This window comes from Thamnophis sirtalis, unplaced genomic scaffold (genome assembly GCF_051295495.1).
Source record: "Thamnophis sirtalis isolate CommonGarterSnake01/CBP01778 unplaced genomic scaffold, rThaSir2_p1.2 scaffold_7, whole genome shotgun sequence".
Taxonomy (NCBI): domain Eukaryota; kingdom Metazoa; phylum Chordata; class Lepidosauria; order Squamata; family Natricidae; genus Thamnophis; species Thamnophis sirtalis.
This window is the reverse complement of record NW_028261387.1, coordinates 2071175-2085668: the sequence shown is the minus strand read 5'-3', so window position 1 is coordinate 2085668 and position 14494 is coordinate 2071175. Positions and strand designations below refer to the sequence as shown.

The 14494-nt window shown below is 41.7% G+C and overlaps 1 protein-coding gene across 2 annotated transcripts; it reads left to right on the top strand.

The window, feature by feature from the left end:
- Window positions 1–3876: 3876 nt before the first annotated feature.
- Window positions 3877–14292, top strand: DDX59 (DEAD-box helicase 59). 2 transcript variants are annotated; one of them, XM_087719194.1, is made up of 8 exons: window positions 3878–4156; window positions 4766–5586; window positions 7283–7450; window positions 8469–8558; window positions 9833–10084; window positions 10839–10991; window positions 11530–11658; window positions 13908–14292. In XM_087719194.1, the coding sequence occupies exons 2-8, from the start codon at window positions 4777–4779 to the stop codon at window positions 14169–14171; spliced, it is 1866 nt and encodes a 621-aa protein (XP_087575320.1). In that variant the 5' UTR covers window positions 3878–4156; window positions 4766–4776; the 3' UTR covers window positions 14172–14292. The 2 variants fall into 2 exon arrangements, with proteins under 2 accessions (XP_087575321.1, XP_087575320.1); XM_087719195.1 differs by lacking the exon at window positions 8469–8558 and having other exon boundaries at window positions 3877–4156.
- The last annotated feature ends 202 nt before the right edge of the window (window positions 14293–14494 follow it).

Sequence of the window (14494 nt, the reverse complement as noted above, 5' to 3'; positions counted from 1 at the left end):
GAGATAGGACACATCATCATCATCATCATCATCATCATCATCATCATCATCATCATCATCACCATCCAGGTCAATAGATCACAGTTCAGTCTTATGCAGTAATAAACTGAATGGTCTTCATGGTGTCAAGATTCCCATTTTATCCTTCCTGAATTTGAATACTTATGTCGTCCAAGTGGCACACATCTCCAAAAACCAAGTTATTAAAAAGTTTTTGTAAAACTCTCAAGATTTGCAGAAGTATTTCCTCCTTGTCCCACTCCTTCTCTTTACCCGCTCCCTTTCCTCTCCTCTTAATTTCCCTCCCCCTCCCTCTCCCTTCCCTCTGGTAACCTGCATGGATGAAGTCATGAAAACATTAAAATCCGCCCCCCCATCCATGTTTCTACCCAACCTTCTTTTCCCTGTCCCATCCCCTTCCCCCTTTCCTCCATCTTCTCCCTAGCCCATTGTACAACTTTGTCCTCTTTCCTTCCTATCCCCCTGCCCTTCCTGCCTCTCCCCCTCTCATCCCTTTCCCTTACTTCTGATAATAACTTGCATGGATGAAGTCTTAAATTCAGTATATTTCCCCCCTCTTCCTACCTGCTCCTTCTCCTCTGCCTTACCTCTTCATCCTCAACCCTTCCTCTTCCCCTCTCCTCTCTTCCCCCTTCCTCTCCCTCCCTCTCCCTTACCTCACATAATAGCCTGCATGGATGAAGTCATAAAGGCATTAACCCCCCCCCCCGCCTATTTATGACTACTCTCTCTCCTTTACCTGCCCTGCCCCCCCTCCCTATTTTTTCCTACTGGGTCCACTCCACTTCTTCACCCCCCTCCTCTTTCCCTTCTCTTTCCTCTCTTCCCTTCCTTCCCTGTTGTATCCCCCCCCCTCTGCTATCCATCCTACTCCATCTTTTTGTCCCCTCCCCTTCCCCATCTCCTTTTCCCCCTTCCCTGCTCCTCTCCCACCTTCTTGCTTTTTCTTCCTCCCATTCCCTAAATCCATTAGCCGAGGTGGCACAGTGGTTAAATGCAGCACTGCAGGCTACTTCAGCTGACTGCAGTTCGGCGGTTCAAATCTCACCGGCTCACGGTTGACTCATCCTTCCATCCTTCCGAGCTGGGTGAAATGAGGACCCAGACTGTGGGGGCAAGTTGCTGACTCTGTAAACCGCTTAGAGAGGGCTGAAAGCCCTATGAAGCGGTATATAATTCTAACTGCTATTGCTATTGCTATTATCCTTCCTGTCATCCTTCTCCTGATCCTGACCCTCAACTCACACTCCCTCTTAGCCTGTCCTCCCTCTTTCACTCTCACTCTCATTAATCTCCTAGCAATCTCACCCTCACCCCTACCTTAAACCTAACTCAATTTCACTTACCCCTCTGAGAGCTGGCCACAAAGGAGGGAAGCTTCCAAGAGCTCCATCGAAGAGCAACTGACCTCCAGGAAGGCATCTTCGCACTGGTAACTCATAACTGGCAGTAACTGACACTTTAGCCTGCAGGGATGAAGTCATAAAGCCCCAGGAGATGACCAGGCTGTCTTCTCCTCCTATCAAAGGACACCTGCTCATCCACCTTTATGACCTGCACTCAGGCCACACAAATGTCTCTAGGAAGCTACCAAACCAGTGTTTCTCAACCTTGGCAACTTGAAGTCCTGTGGACTTCAAGTTGCCAAGGTTGAAAAACACTGTACCAAACCAATCACTAAAACTGCGTGCATTGTCCCTTGAAATCAACAGGACTGAATTTGGCAGATCTCACTGATTTTAGTGGCGCAGCCCATTGACTGGAAAGACCAATCGATTTTAAAACCAAATTGGTCAGCCTGATCCATTTAGACCAGTCGCAATATATACTTTGCATTGTTTTGTTTGAGATAGGAAAAACAACCTTCAAAATTTATTACTCTCTTCTGCTGTTTGAAGTCTCTGTCTTCCACACATGCATATCTCTGCTCCTGTGCTGTTTAAGGGGTATTATTATTAGTCTAGGAATTAAAGACTGTTTTAAGTTAGTTTAGGAATTAATTACTGTTTCTTGAAGGGACTGCCTCTTGGGTAAGACTGTCTTGCCTTCTGGGAAATGTAGTTTTATGTCACGTATTCCTGTGTTTCTGAGGGGCCATTGGGAGTTTACTGCCTACTTCTCACAATGGAAGTAATTCCACCGTTTTTTTCCCCATAAATGGGACAGATTAGGATCAGTCAGAAGAATCTCTTCATGACTGTAAAGTACTGATTTGAGAATGCCTGATAATAAATCTGATCTGCTTGTACTTTTGTGCAAAGTTTCTGTCTGAGAAGAGCGTTTGGATCAGAACAGTCACCTTGTCTTATTTCCTGAGTGATGCTCCTTCTGTTTTCCCCATCAAAGAGGCAAGGCTCTATAAACAGTTGAGCGACAGCGGACATGGGATATGGGGGTCAAATTAAACTGCATGCAAACTTGTTTTAGGGAATCAATCTTTTTGTGTGCATCAAATTAAACTTATTTTAAGGAATCAATCTTTTTGTGTGCATCAAATTAAACTGCATGCAAACTTATTTTAGGGAATCAATCGTTTTGTGTGCATCAAATTAAACTGCATGCAAACTTGTTTTAGGGAATCAATCTTTTTGTGTGCATCAAATTAAACTTATTTTAGGGAATCAATCTTTTTGGGTACATCAAATTAAACTGCATGCAAACTTGTTTTAGGGAATCAATCTTTTTGCGTGCATCAAATTAAACTGCATGCAAACTTATTTTAGGGAATCAATCTTTCTGTGTGCATCAAATTAAACTTATTTTAGGGAATCAATCTTTTTGGGTGCATCAAATTAAACTGCATGCAAACTTGTTTTAGGGAATCAATCTTTCTGTGTGCATCAAATTAAACTTATTTTAGGGAATCAATCTTTTTGGGTGCATCAAATTAAACTGCATGCAAACTTGTTTTAGGGAATCAATCTTTTTGTGTGCATCAAATTAAACTTATTTTAGGGAATCGATCTTTTGGGGTGCATCAAATTAAACTGCATGCAAACTTATTTTAGGGAATCGTTTTGTGTGCATCAAATTAAACTTATTTTAGGGAATCGATCTTTTGGGGTGCATCAAATTAAACTGCATGCAAACTTATTTTAGGGAATCAATCTTTTTGTGTGCATCAAATTAAACTGCATGCAAACTTATTTTAGGGAATCGTTTTGTGTGCATCAAATTAAACTGCATGCAAACTTATTGTAGGGAATCAATCGTTCTATGTGCATCAGTGACAGGGCCTCCTGCTTGTGCAGTGGCGTGGACTAGGAAAGGTCCCTTCCAACTCTGTTACTTTGTTATTTGGGAGAACAAAGGAGCCTTTGTCCCCCCCCCAGGGGACTTCAGAAAGCTAAATGTCACTTAGTGGTGGGGAACGATGAGTAATAAAACGAAACGCTCATGAAAGGGGCGATTGGAGCCAACAATCGCTTTATCCTCTCTTCTCCCCCCCCCCCCCCACTTTTGTTAGGAACTATTTGGGTTGCAAAACTTCAAACGATGAGGAGCAACAGATAGTAAACTTTGATCTTCTGGCTAGCTTTCCATTTCATGCAGCACCAGCAGTCGCTTCGGAAAAAAGTCAAGGGAATTAGCGGGCTTTTGCAGAGAACAAAACGGGCCTTCGGTTTGCAAACGGGCGGTTGGTTTCCAAGGAAACCTCGGGCTGCTTAAAAAGACGCGTCCGCCATTTTATGCGGACGTCATCTGCAACGCGCCGGCGGTCGCTCAAGACGCAGCCCGCGTTTCCAAGAGGAACCGGAAACGAAGGCCCGGAAACAACAGCTTCTCTCTTTTTTTTTTTCGTTCTACCTCGGAGAATCCGAGGCGCCGTGACGATGGCTAGAACGGCAGGTTAAGCGTTGCAGGAAGCGTAGAGAGGAGCCGGTCTCCTGTGCGCTGGAGGACTGACTTTGTGGTAGGGTGATTAAGGAAGCCTGAATCGTTTTGCACGGGGAAACTTGGGGCGTCGGTGGCTGTTATTGCAAACGCCCCCCGCTCCCCCTTTGCGTGCATGCTGCCTTTTGTGTTGTTTTGGGTTGCTTTGTCTATATCTGCGGTCATGTGCTAGAGAGAGCATCGGATCCAGTGGGAGAATCGCTGGAGATCTATTGATGGCAGGTCCAAGGGCTGATTTGCAGTAAGTTGGCAACGATTTTTGAACTGTTAAAAGTCGGGAGCTATTTTTAAATTGAAAGTAAATATCTTCGCCTAGTTGATTGTTGGGGGGAGGGGTCTCTGTAAACCGCTTAGAGTGCTTTAACACAGCGGTCTCCAACCTTGGGCAACTTTAAGACTTGTGGACTTCAACTCCCAGAATTCCTCAGCCAGCTTTGCTGGCTGAGGAACTCTGGGAGTTGAAGTCCACAAGTCTTTAAAGTTGCCCAAGGTTGGAAAATGCAAAGCAGAATGAAGCGGTATATAAGTCTAAATGCTATTGCTATTATGGCATGACTGCTTTGCCGTTTTATTGCTTTGATCTGTGTGTTGCTCTCTTAATTACACGCTACATTTAAAAAAAATTAGTACATTGACCTGCTTGAAATGCTGTAAAATGATCCATGATTCCAGGTGATAAAATTAATAGACTCTCACCACAGCTTATATGATTCCAATTCAAATAAACTTGCTCCTTTACAAATGGAGAATAATCTGTTCTTTGAGCTTCCTGTTGCCCTTGCTGGATCATGTGGAAATGTTAATGTGTCAGAAGGTTGACAGTTCTAATGATTGTGTATTTTCAGGATAGGTTGTTGAAGAATGTTTGTTCCCAGATCTCTCAAGGTCAAGAGGAATGCTGTTGATGAGGAGTGTTGTGTCGCGAAAACCCCCAAATCTTCCCACAATGAATCTGCATCGGAAAAGCCTACAGAACTTGGAGATTCCAGGTCTGACATCATAAATGCAGCAACGGTTGAGACTGATGCATTGAAATCAACAGAAGGACACAGTGCGCCACAGATATTTTCAGATTCAACTCTGGCCCTTACTGAATCAGGGTCAGAAAACAACCAGGACTCTTGTGATACAGAGGAACCCATAAAATCTTTCAGTAAAACTCAGCGCTGGCCACAAGCTGGGGAACCTGTATGCGTGGTCTGTGGCCGGTATGGGGAGTACATCTGTGACAAGACTGATGAAGATGTATGCAGTTTGGAATGTAAGGCCAAGCACCTTCTACAATTCAAAGGAGAGGAGGAAATCTCAAAGCCTACTAAGAGTGAGCAAGCCGTCTCTCATCCCACCTTACCTGAAGCCGCTTATGCGTACGAAGAGAATGAATTCCTGTTAAGCCTTGAGGAGGAGCAGATCGAAGGCTTAAAACAGCAGCTGGGCATCGCTGTCGAAGGGCAAGGAGTCGCAAGACCCATTGTTGAGTTTGAACATTGTGGCTTCCCGGAAATTCTCAGCAGCAATTTTAAAAAAGCCGGCTATGAAGTCCCAACCCCTGTCCAGATGCAGATGATTCCAGTTGGGCTACAGGGCAGGGATATTGTGGCCACTGCAGACACCGGCTCCGGGAAAACTGCAGCTTTCCTGCTTCCTGTTATAATGAAAGCTTCAGAAGAGGTAACCTTTTGTTCATTGAGAGGACCCACGTTTATTGAGAAGAATTGTTCAGAGCATTCCAAGGCATTTGAGAAATTCCGCATAAGGTTTTTGAAATTTGAAATTTAATAGAATTTGTATGCCGCCCAATCCCATGGGACTCTGGGCGGCTTACAGAGCAAGATAAAAAAACCATGACCCGTCAAAACCGCGGTAGACTAAAGTGCGCTCAACGAAAGCGCGTATGTGACGTCATCAGCAGCGCGACAAATACGACCGCGGAGAAAAAAGGGCGCTTTAAAAAGCGCTTTTAAAGCAAGCCGATTCACATAAAGGTAAGGGTTAGGGTTAGGGTTAGGTTAAGGGTTAGGTTTAGGGTTAGGTTAAGGGTTAGCGTTAGGGTTAGCGTTAGGTTAAGGGTTAGGTATAGGGTTACGTTTAGGGTTAGGTTTAGCGTTAGGTTAAGGGTTAGGCTTAGGGTTAGGTTTAGGGTTAGGTTTGGGGGGGTTAGGTTTAGATTTACGCGTTAATTTTAAGTTTACCGCTCACAGCGTGCTGTTTTCATCGCGCTGTGATGACGTCACATACGCGCTTTCGTCGAGCGTGCTTTAGTCTACCGCGGTTTTGTGGTGGAACCAAAAAAAACATTTTAAAAAATTAAGAATAAAAATATAGTTTTTAAAATTACATACCATCCATTCTGTCTACGTGGGGCTGGACATTAATCAAGAGCCCCAGGCCTGCCGGAACAGCCAGGTTTTGGTAGCTTTTCGGAAGGCCGGGAGAGTGGGAAGGGTCCGGATCTCTACGGGTAGATCGTTCCACAGGGCCGGCGCAGCTACAGAGAAGGCCCTCCCCCGAGGGGCCGCCAGCCGGCATTGTCCGGTTGACAGCACCCGGAGGAGGCCCAACCTTTGAGATCTCAAACTTTGTTGTTTTCCGGAGAAACTATACATGTAAACTTTTTAAAAAATAAAATAAAATAGGTTTTGCCTTTCTGTCATCTCACTTAAAATATGTGATTATATTTGTGATGTTCATCTGAGTATGTTTTTGTGGAAGAAATTCATACTTGGGCAATTTAAATGTTAATAAGTCTGAAGACTGGAGCAGAATGATTACAATGAAAGAATAAGCAAAATCTTCCTTCCCATCTTCGAATGACTCCCTTCCTTCCACTTGCTCTCACTTCTGCACTTCAGGCAGAATATTGGTGTAGTGGTGTATACTGCTGCAATATGTTATACCAGGGGTGGGTTTCAGGCGGTTCGCGGCGGTCCCCACGAACCGGTTGGTCGGCGAACCCGGAAGTAAGTAACTTCCGGGAACGCCGAATTATCTGCCCGCCCGCCCGCGTTTCATACCCGGTTTTGACGAGTTCTGCGCTTCCACGCATGTGCAGAACGCATACAGCGCCTGCACGATCCTCCAGGAGCTGCTGGAGCATCGCACAGGCGCTAGTACGCATGCGTGCACTGCGTGCGTGCATGAGGACACCGCGGGCCCCGTTCCAACCGAACCGGTTGGAACGGGGCGAGAAACCCACCCCTGTGTTATACATGGTATGACTACTGACATTGCAAGATTAACTATGGATGTAGTGATGGTATTGAGTTGGTTTGATATAAATTAACTCCTCTCATGTTTTCTTTTTCTGACATTTTTAATCAAAGGAAAAATCAGTAACCTATTATTTGGTTTTTTCTTGCTTTTTAAGACTGACACTTTGTCTGCTCTTATTCTGACGCCAACGAGAGAATTGGCTATACAGATAGAGAAGCAAGCTAAAGAGCTCATGACTGGTCTGCCGAATATGAGAACCGTTCTTCTGGTTGGAGGATTGCCTTTGCCGCCCCAGCTTCATCGCCTGAAGCAAAACGTTAAGGTAAATCACGTTATGTTAACAAGGTGAGCCAATGAATAGGGATAGGAACTAAGTCAGCCAATGAGGACTAATTGGACTCGGAAACAGTACTTGCCATGTGAGCAACAAGGAGACAGGAAGGAGCCTGGCTTAGCTGAGAACTGAAAGTGAAACTGCTTGTGTTTTGCTTGTATTGACTGCTACCTTGGAAACCCTGCTTTTGGTAATGTATTGTATATTATTATGATTATTTTGAATCCTGCTGAATCAGTTACTTGTGTGTGCTTTCGGAATGTGATTGCGGCTGCAAACTGTGACCAGCCAGGTCAGCTTCAGCACTTATTGCACCCTGATTCAGCACAGCTGATCGACGGGTGGATTAGACTGCCGGAATACCCCCAATCAGCTGTTCCAGGCTGCAGGGATTGCCACAGACCATCGCTGCCTCCATGCCTCGTGTTTTTGGTCTCTGGTGAAAGTGGATGGGGCTACATTCGGTATATAAGACGCACCCAAATTTTCACTCTTTTTCGTGGGGGAAAGGTGCGTCTTATACTTTGAGAAATACAGTAAATAGCTATTGCAGCGAAATTCCCAGATATTTTACTTCTCCATGTTGAAACTGGAGCCGTTGCAGCCCTTCAGAGCTCCATAACCTTAAACCTCCTTAAATGCAGGCAGGATCATTCTTTCTCTTAAAAGTATTCACTTTTGGATGCAGTCACGTACCAACCAAGAAGGGCATGGATCTCAAATACTGGTAGATATAGAGGTCCAAAGAATCTGTCCCTTTTTCTCCAGTAATAGGGCCAAACTTTTCCCAGATAACCACATCGGTCCATATCTCAACTGCTTCCACAGAACCAGTACATCCATCTCCAAGCAAATCTAAGTAATTTTATGTTTCGTGTGCTGTGAAAAAATCCTGTTTTTCAAATTTAGACATTTTTTTTTCATTTTGGATATTTGATTTAATAAGTTTGTTGGAAGTTGTAATAACAATGAATTTATTTATTTGTGTTTCCTGCCTTTATTTTAGGTAATCATAGCAACACCTGGAAGGCTCCGAGAAATTCTAAAGCAATCTTCTATTCAACTTCATAATATTAAAATTGCTGTTGTTGATGAGGTAAGTGTATATTATTTTTTTAAAAAAATGTGAGGATAGTCACTAGTGTAATGATTCTTCTATTTTGAGGAGGTATGGTTAAATGACTCTTTTTCTGTAGGGTAACTAAACACTGTAGACCACAGTGGGCAAAATATTACAGTTTTAATACTGTAGTTTATGCATGATTAGATTTACTTACATAGCATGTTTGGATTAACTTAGCTTGACATACAATTCAGTAGTATCTCAAAACCTTTTCAACTGTCCATTTTTGAAGATAATGTTTCAGCAGTGACAAATTACAACTGTGAAGATCTTGGCAAAGAAAGAGATGAGTGTGTAAAAGAGTTACTTTCACCTACTTTGGTGGGCATTGAAATAGACCAAATTTTAAACAACATCCTATCATTCTGGACTGTTCCACATAATTATTGTTGACAGAAGCTGTGGACAGAAAAGAGACATAATTTGAGATACTGGGAATATGTACTTCCGGTTCCACCACAAAACCGTGGTAGAATAAAGCGCGCTCGACGAAAGCGCGTACGTGACGTCATCACAGCGCGACAAAAACAGCACGCTATGAGCAGTAAACTTAAAATTAACGCGTAAATCTAAACCTAACCCCCCCCAAACCTAACCCTAAACCTAACCCTAAGCCTAACCCTTAACCTAACCCTAAACCTAACCCTTAACCTAACCCTAACCCTAACGCTTAACGTAACCCTAAACCTAACCCTAACCCTTAACCTAACCCTAAACCTAACCCTTACCTTTATGTGAATCGGCTTGCTTTAATTTAATTTTAATTTAATTTATTTTTAATTTTATTTGTCGCGCTGCTGATGACGTCAGGTATGCGCTTTAATCGGGCGCGCTTTAGTGGACCGCGGTTTTGACGGGTCACGGTACTTCCTAGCCAAGTTGTCTTTGTTACTCAAAGAAGCACCACTATAATATATATTTTGCACTACAATTACTATCTAAAGGACTGCTCTTTCCCTCTCTACGGGCATCGGTGTTCAGAACCATCTGCTAGCATGGTTATTGCTGGGAGATGAATTTCTCACAATACCGAAGTAGTTAAGTTTGGGAAATGCTTAGAGTTTTTTAGAGTTGCTTAGAGTTTTTTAGAGTTTTATTAGTATTTGTAGGCCGCCCTTTTCCCTGAGGGGACTCTGATGCTGATCGTAAAGCCCAGGTAGATGTTGCTAATAAATGTAAAATAATGTTTTCACTCATCTTCAACAAGAAGAAAACACTAGTTAATCCATTTCTTTTGTTTAAAATAGGTTGATACCATGCTAAAGATGGGCTTCCAGCAGCAGGTCTTAGAAATTCTGGAAAATATTCCCAATGATCATCAGACCCTCTTGGTGTCGGCCACGATGCCTTTAAGCATTGAACAGCTGGCGAGCCGACTTCTGCAGAATCCAGTCAAAATAACAGTCGGAGAAAAGAATCTGCCGTGTTCCAATATTCGCCAGATTATTTTGTGGATAGAGGAGCCTTCCAAAAAGAAAAAGCTTTTTGAAATATTAAATGTTAGTGCCCTCATGGAAATGCACGTCTTTGTTTCTTTTCGTCAACCATAGATATTTGGGGAGGGGGGGATGTTCTAGAACCATTGCTATAATCAATTTTGTTTCTGGAAATGCAGCCATTAAAACCATAAATCTATTCCTCTTGGGCAATTTCTCTGCTGAAATATTGATAGCATCAATCTTATTAGTTATATAGACTTGCATATTACTGCATGTATGTATGTATATGTGTACATGTGTGTTTATATGGGGGTGGGTAGGTGTGCCTGAACCTGTGACGGTGGAAGCTATTTTAATTAAGTAACAACTAATATTCAAAGAATTATGCCCTACTCCAAGGCATTTTTGCTACGTTTGAATAGAAATCATGCTATGCTATACATAGTTTTCATAAGAGTGTTAAAAGAATTTGTATTGTGGCATGTTTCCTTCATAAGAAACTAAAACATATAACCTTTGGGCTGTGAGAATTTAAACAGCTCTTGTCAAAATACTTAAATCCTCATGGTGTTAAAAGCATTTTTACAAACTATAGTAATAGAAAATAATTACGGATATTTGCATTCTTTTTAACTATTCAAAAATATTTGAAACATTATTACTTCAGCCTTAGTAATACTGGAAAATAGTTGGATACTTCCTTGGTTTTATTTAACACCACTAAATCTCACACTATTCCATTTATCTCTTTTTGGGGTACATAAATTAATCTTTTTTTAACCTTATGCTCACTGTGGTCTCCCTCTTTTTTTAGGATAAGAAACTCTTTAAGCCTCCAATACTGGTATTTGTGGAATGTAAATTGGGTGCTGATCTTCTGAGTAATGCTGTTCATAAAATCACAGGTTTACAGACAACCTCAATGCATGCTGAGAAATCACAGTCAGAAAGAACTGCAATTCTACAGGTCTGTAAACATCTGGGGCCTATCTAAAAAAGCTAGTTAAATCTATGATTAAAGAACTCTAAACAAGGTTTTCCCAAAGTGTGGCTTGAGCACCTCTTGAGGTTCTGAAAAATCAAAATATTTCAAAAGTTCTCTTGTTTTAATTTCTAATATAGTAAATATCGATACAGTAGCTACAACCCTTATAAACCAAAGCTCTTTGGGGTTCTCAAACTTGAGACCAAACTATTTGAGAACTGTTCCTCTAGACACAGTACACTATTAGGTAGAGAGTTTGAGATTGACCCCTCAGTGAGTCTACTTTTAGATGAAAGTTATTTTTCATATCACAAAATATATCTGAAGATCCATTGTGTTGGCTAAAGCAGCTATGGAATCATGTTTTCAACTTTATAAAATTACATAGACACTTCTTTTTCCTTGTTGTTCATCTGTTGTTTCTGTTTTCTTCGAAATGTATTTTTTGGCTGATGCCCTTGTAATTTTGAAAGGTATATCTCTCTTGATGACAATAATGATTATATTTCTCTTGTGCTAGGGATTATTGCAAGGGAAATATGAAGTCGTAGTAAGTACTGGAGTGCTTGGGCGTGGCCTTGACCTTGTCAATATTAAGCTGGTGGTGAATTTTGATATGCCATCTAGCATGGATGAATATGTGCACCAGGTAAATACACTTTCTGATTTAAAAGGCATAGTGTAATATTGAATCTTTAAATAAAAAAGTAAGTCTTATTGCACAAAAGACCTACAAAGTGCTTGATGATACAAAATGGACTGCGGAGGAAGGACTTTTCAAATTAGAAGTTCACTCCTGAGTATGTTACACATTTTAAAGAGTGCCTAAAGAGCTATGTTCCGTGTTCTGTCCCCCCTTCTCCGCTCGTTAAACAGACGACAGGCAAACAAACTTAAAAGGAACTCTCTTTATCAGTTCTCGGCTCAAACTGGCTACGAGCCCAAAAATAACATAAATAAAGTCTCAGACTAGATAACAGAATAGCAAACAAAAACTCTTACAACTCAATGCACTTCTCCAAGTGTATCCTTGAATCAGGGTTACAGAAAACAAAGCACTTTTCCAAGTGTATCTTACATAAATCACGACTGATGATTAATCAATGTTGAACGAACCAAGGAACGTTGACTCCTGCAACCAGGGCGTGGCACCATCCGTCCTTTTATCCCCAGAGTATACCCCTAACGAGCCCCAGCTGCATAGTTAATCTTGCATCCTGAAAAGACTCACAGAAGACTGCTGCTGAGTCACAACAGTTCCGTATCATGCTATAGGTATAAACAACGAATTGTATTTTTCCAAGCACATTTTGAACAAACAGGTAAGAGAACCAACATTCATTTCAAAGTCTATGGAGATTCTCAGTCATCCAGGTCAGTGGGTCCCAGAGGTGCTTTTCAAAAGGCAACTGGATTTAGTTTTTTTCTTGAAAATATTCTGTAAAAGTGGAATGTTTTCAAGAAAAAAAGTGAGAAAGTCCAATTGCTTTTTGAAAAGCACTTTTGGGTACATTCATTTAAATAACTTCCTTACTAAAGTTAAATTAAACTGCAGTGAACAACATTGTTTTGTGATGTGTCCATGACTCTACATATCCTGCCAAAAATACGGGATCATAAAACTTGAAAACATACGCGATTTATTTTGTTAACTGCTTAGTTATTGTGTCTATTTGCTACATTGTTTTCATTTTTTAAATTTTTCTGCTGATCATTAATCAAATAAATATTGTACTGTATTGTATTGTTCCTTTGTCCATGACTGAAACTTTAGTCAATTTAATTATTTGTAATTAGATATATATTGTACAGGGGGTTCTTGACTTATGACCATTTGTTTAATTATGGTTTGAAGTAACAACAGCTTTAGAAAAGTGACTTACGTTCTGCCTTTGAAGTTACCACTGTTACACTGCCTCCACCGTCACATGATTGCAATTCAGATGCTTGGGAACTGGCATGCATTTAAGACAATTGCAGCGTCTTGTCATGTGATTGTGATTTGCAACCTCACTTAGCTCCCAACAAGCAAAGTTATTTGAAGAAACCAGGTTTAATTAATGGTCCAGTGATTCATTTAACAACTGACTGATTCAGTTAACAGTGCAGTGATTTGCTTGAATTTTTATGATAAAAAATGGTTGTAATATTCATTTCATTTCATTTATTGAATTTCTAGGCCGCCCAATCCCGAAGGACTCCGGGCGGCTTACAGAAATGAAAAATATTAAAAAAGAATTAAAACAATGAGACACAACAGAATTAAGAAGAAGCATACAACATACACCCAATCAAAGGGGGGCTGGACCTCAATTGAAAGGTCAACAGCCCCAGGCCTGCCGGAAAAGCCAGGTTTTAATAGCTTTGCGGAAGGCCATGAGGGTGGGTAGGGCCCGGATCTCTGGGGGTCGCTCATTCCATAGGGCCGGAGCGGCAACAGAGAAGGCCCTACTCCGAGGCGTCACCAGCCGGCATTGTCCTGCTGAAGGCACCTGGAGAAGACCCACCCTGTGGGATCTTATCAGTCGTTGGGAGGTATGTGGCAAAAGACGGTCTCGTAGGTATCTGGGTCCTAGGCCATGTAGGGCTTTAAAGGTGATAACCAGCACCTTGAATCGTGCTCGGAGACCAATGGGAAGCCAGTGCAGCTCGCGGAGGATAGATGTAGTATGGGTGTACCTTGGTACACCCAATATCGCTCGCGCGGCTGCATTCTGGACTAATCGTAGTCTCCGAACACTTTTCAGGTCCAGTTGTGTAATGATTTGCTTTATGATCACACTGGTTTACACTGAAAATTCTGATTAGAATTGTGGCTGTAAGTCAAGCTCTGTCTGTATAAGTTACCTGTAACATTTATCATTGATTTTAAGTACCATTGCTTCCTCCTTTTTTTAGGTTGGAAGAGCAGGTCGGCTGGGTCACAACGGAACTGCAATTACATTTATTAATAATAACAGCAAGAGACTTTTCTGGGATGTGGTGAAGCGCGTTAAACCAACTGGCACCATTCTCCCACCCCAGTTATTAAATTCTCCATATTTACATGACCAAAAGCGGAAAGAGCAGCTGAGGACCAAAGAACACCAGAATAAGCTTGTAACGGGGGATAATCTTATGGACCTTATTAGAAAACATGATAAAAGTACGCCTCAAAAATAACAAGCTATATTTAAAAAATATAATTTGTTCATGTCGACTTGTTTTATATGCAAAATTTTAATCCATTTCTATGGATGCGCTTCAATAAAAATATAAATTTGTAGTCCCATTAATTCAAAATGAGAGAGGTATTAATTATTTTTTTCATTTAGTCCAATGCTTAATTTTTGGTGAGAGCTGATAGTTTAAGAGCCGTGGTGGCGCAGTGGGTAGAGTGCAGTACTGCAGGCCACTTCAGCTGACTGCTAGATCAGCAGTTCAGCGGTTCAAATCTCACCGGCTCAGGGTTGACTCAGCCTTCCATCCTTCCGAGGTGGGTAAAA

Coding starts and splice junctions, on each gene's coding strand:
- DDX59 (XM_087719194.1), top strand. CDS start 4,777: ATGTTTGTTCCCAGATCTCTCAAGGTCAAGAGGAATGCTGTTGATGAG. Junction 5,587..7,282: donor TAATGAAAGCTTCAGAAGAG/GTAACCTTTTGT, acceptor TTGCTTTTTAAG/ACTGACACTTTGTCTGCTCT. Junction 10,085..10,838: donor AGCTTTTTGAAATATTAAAT/GTTAGTGCCCTC, acceptor CTCTTTTTTTAG/GATAAGAAACTCTTTAAGCC.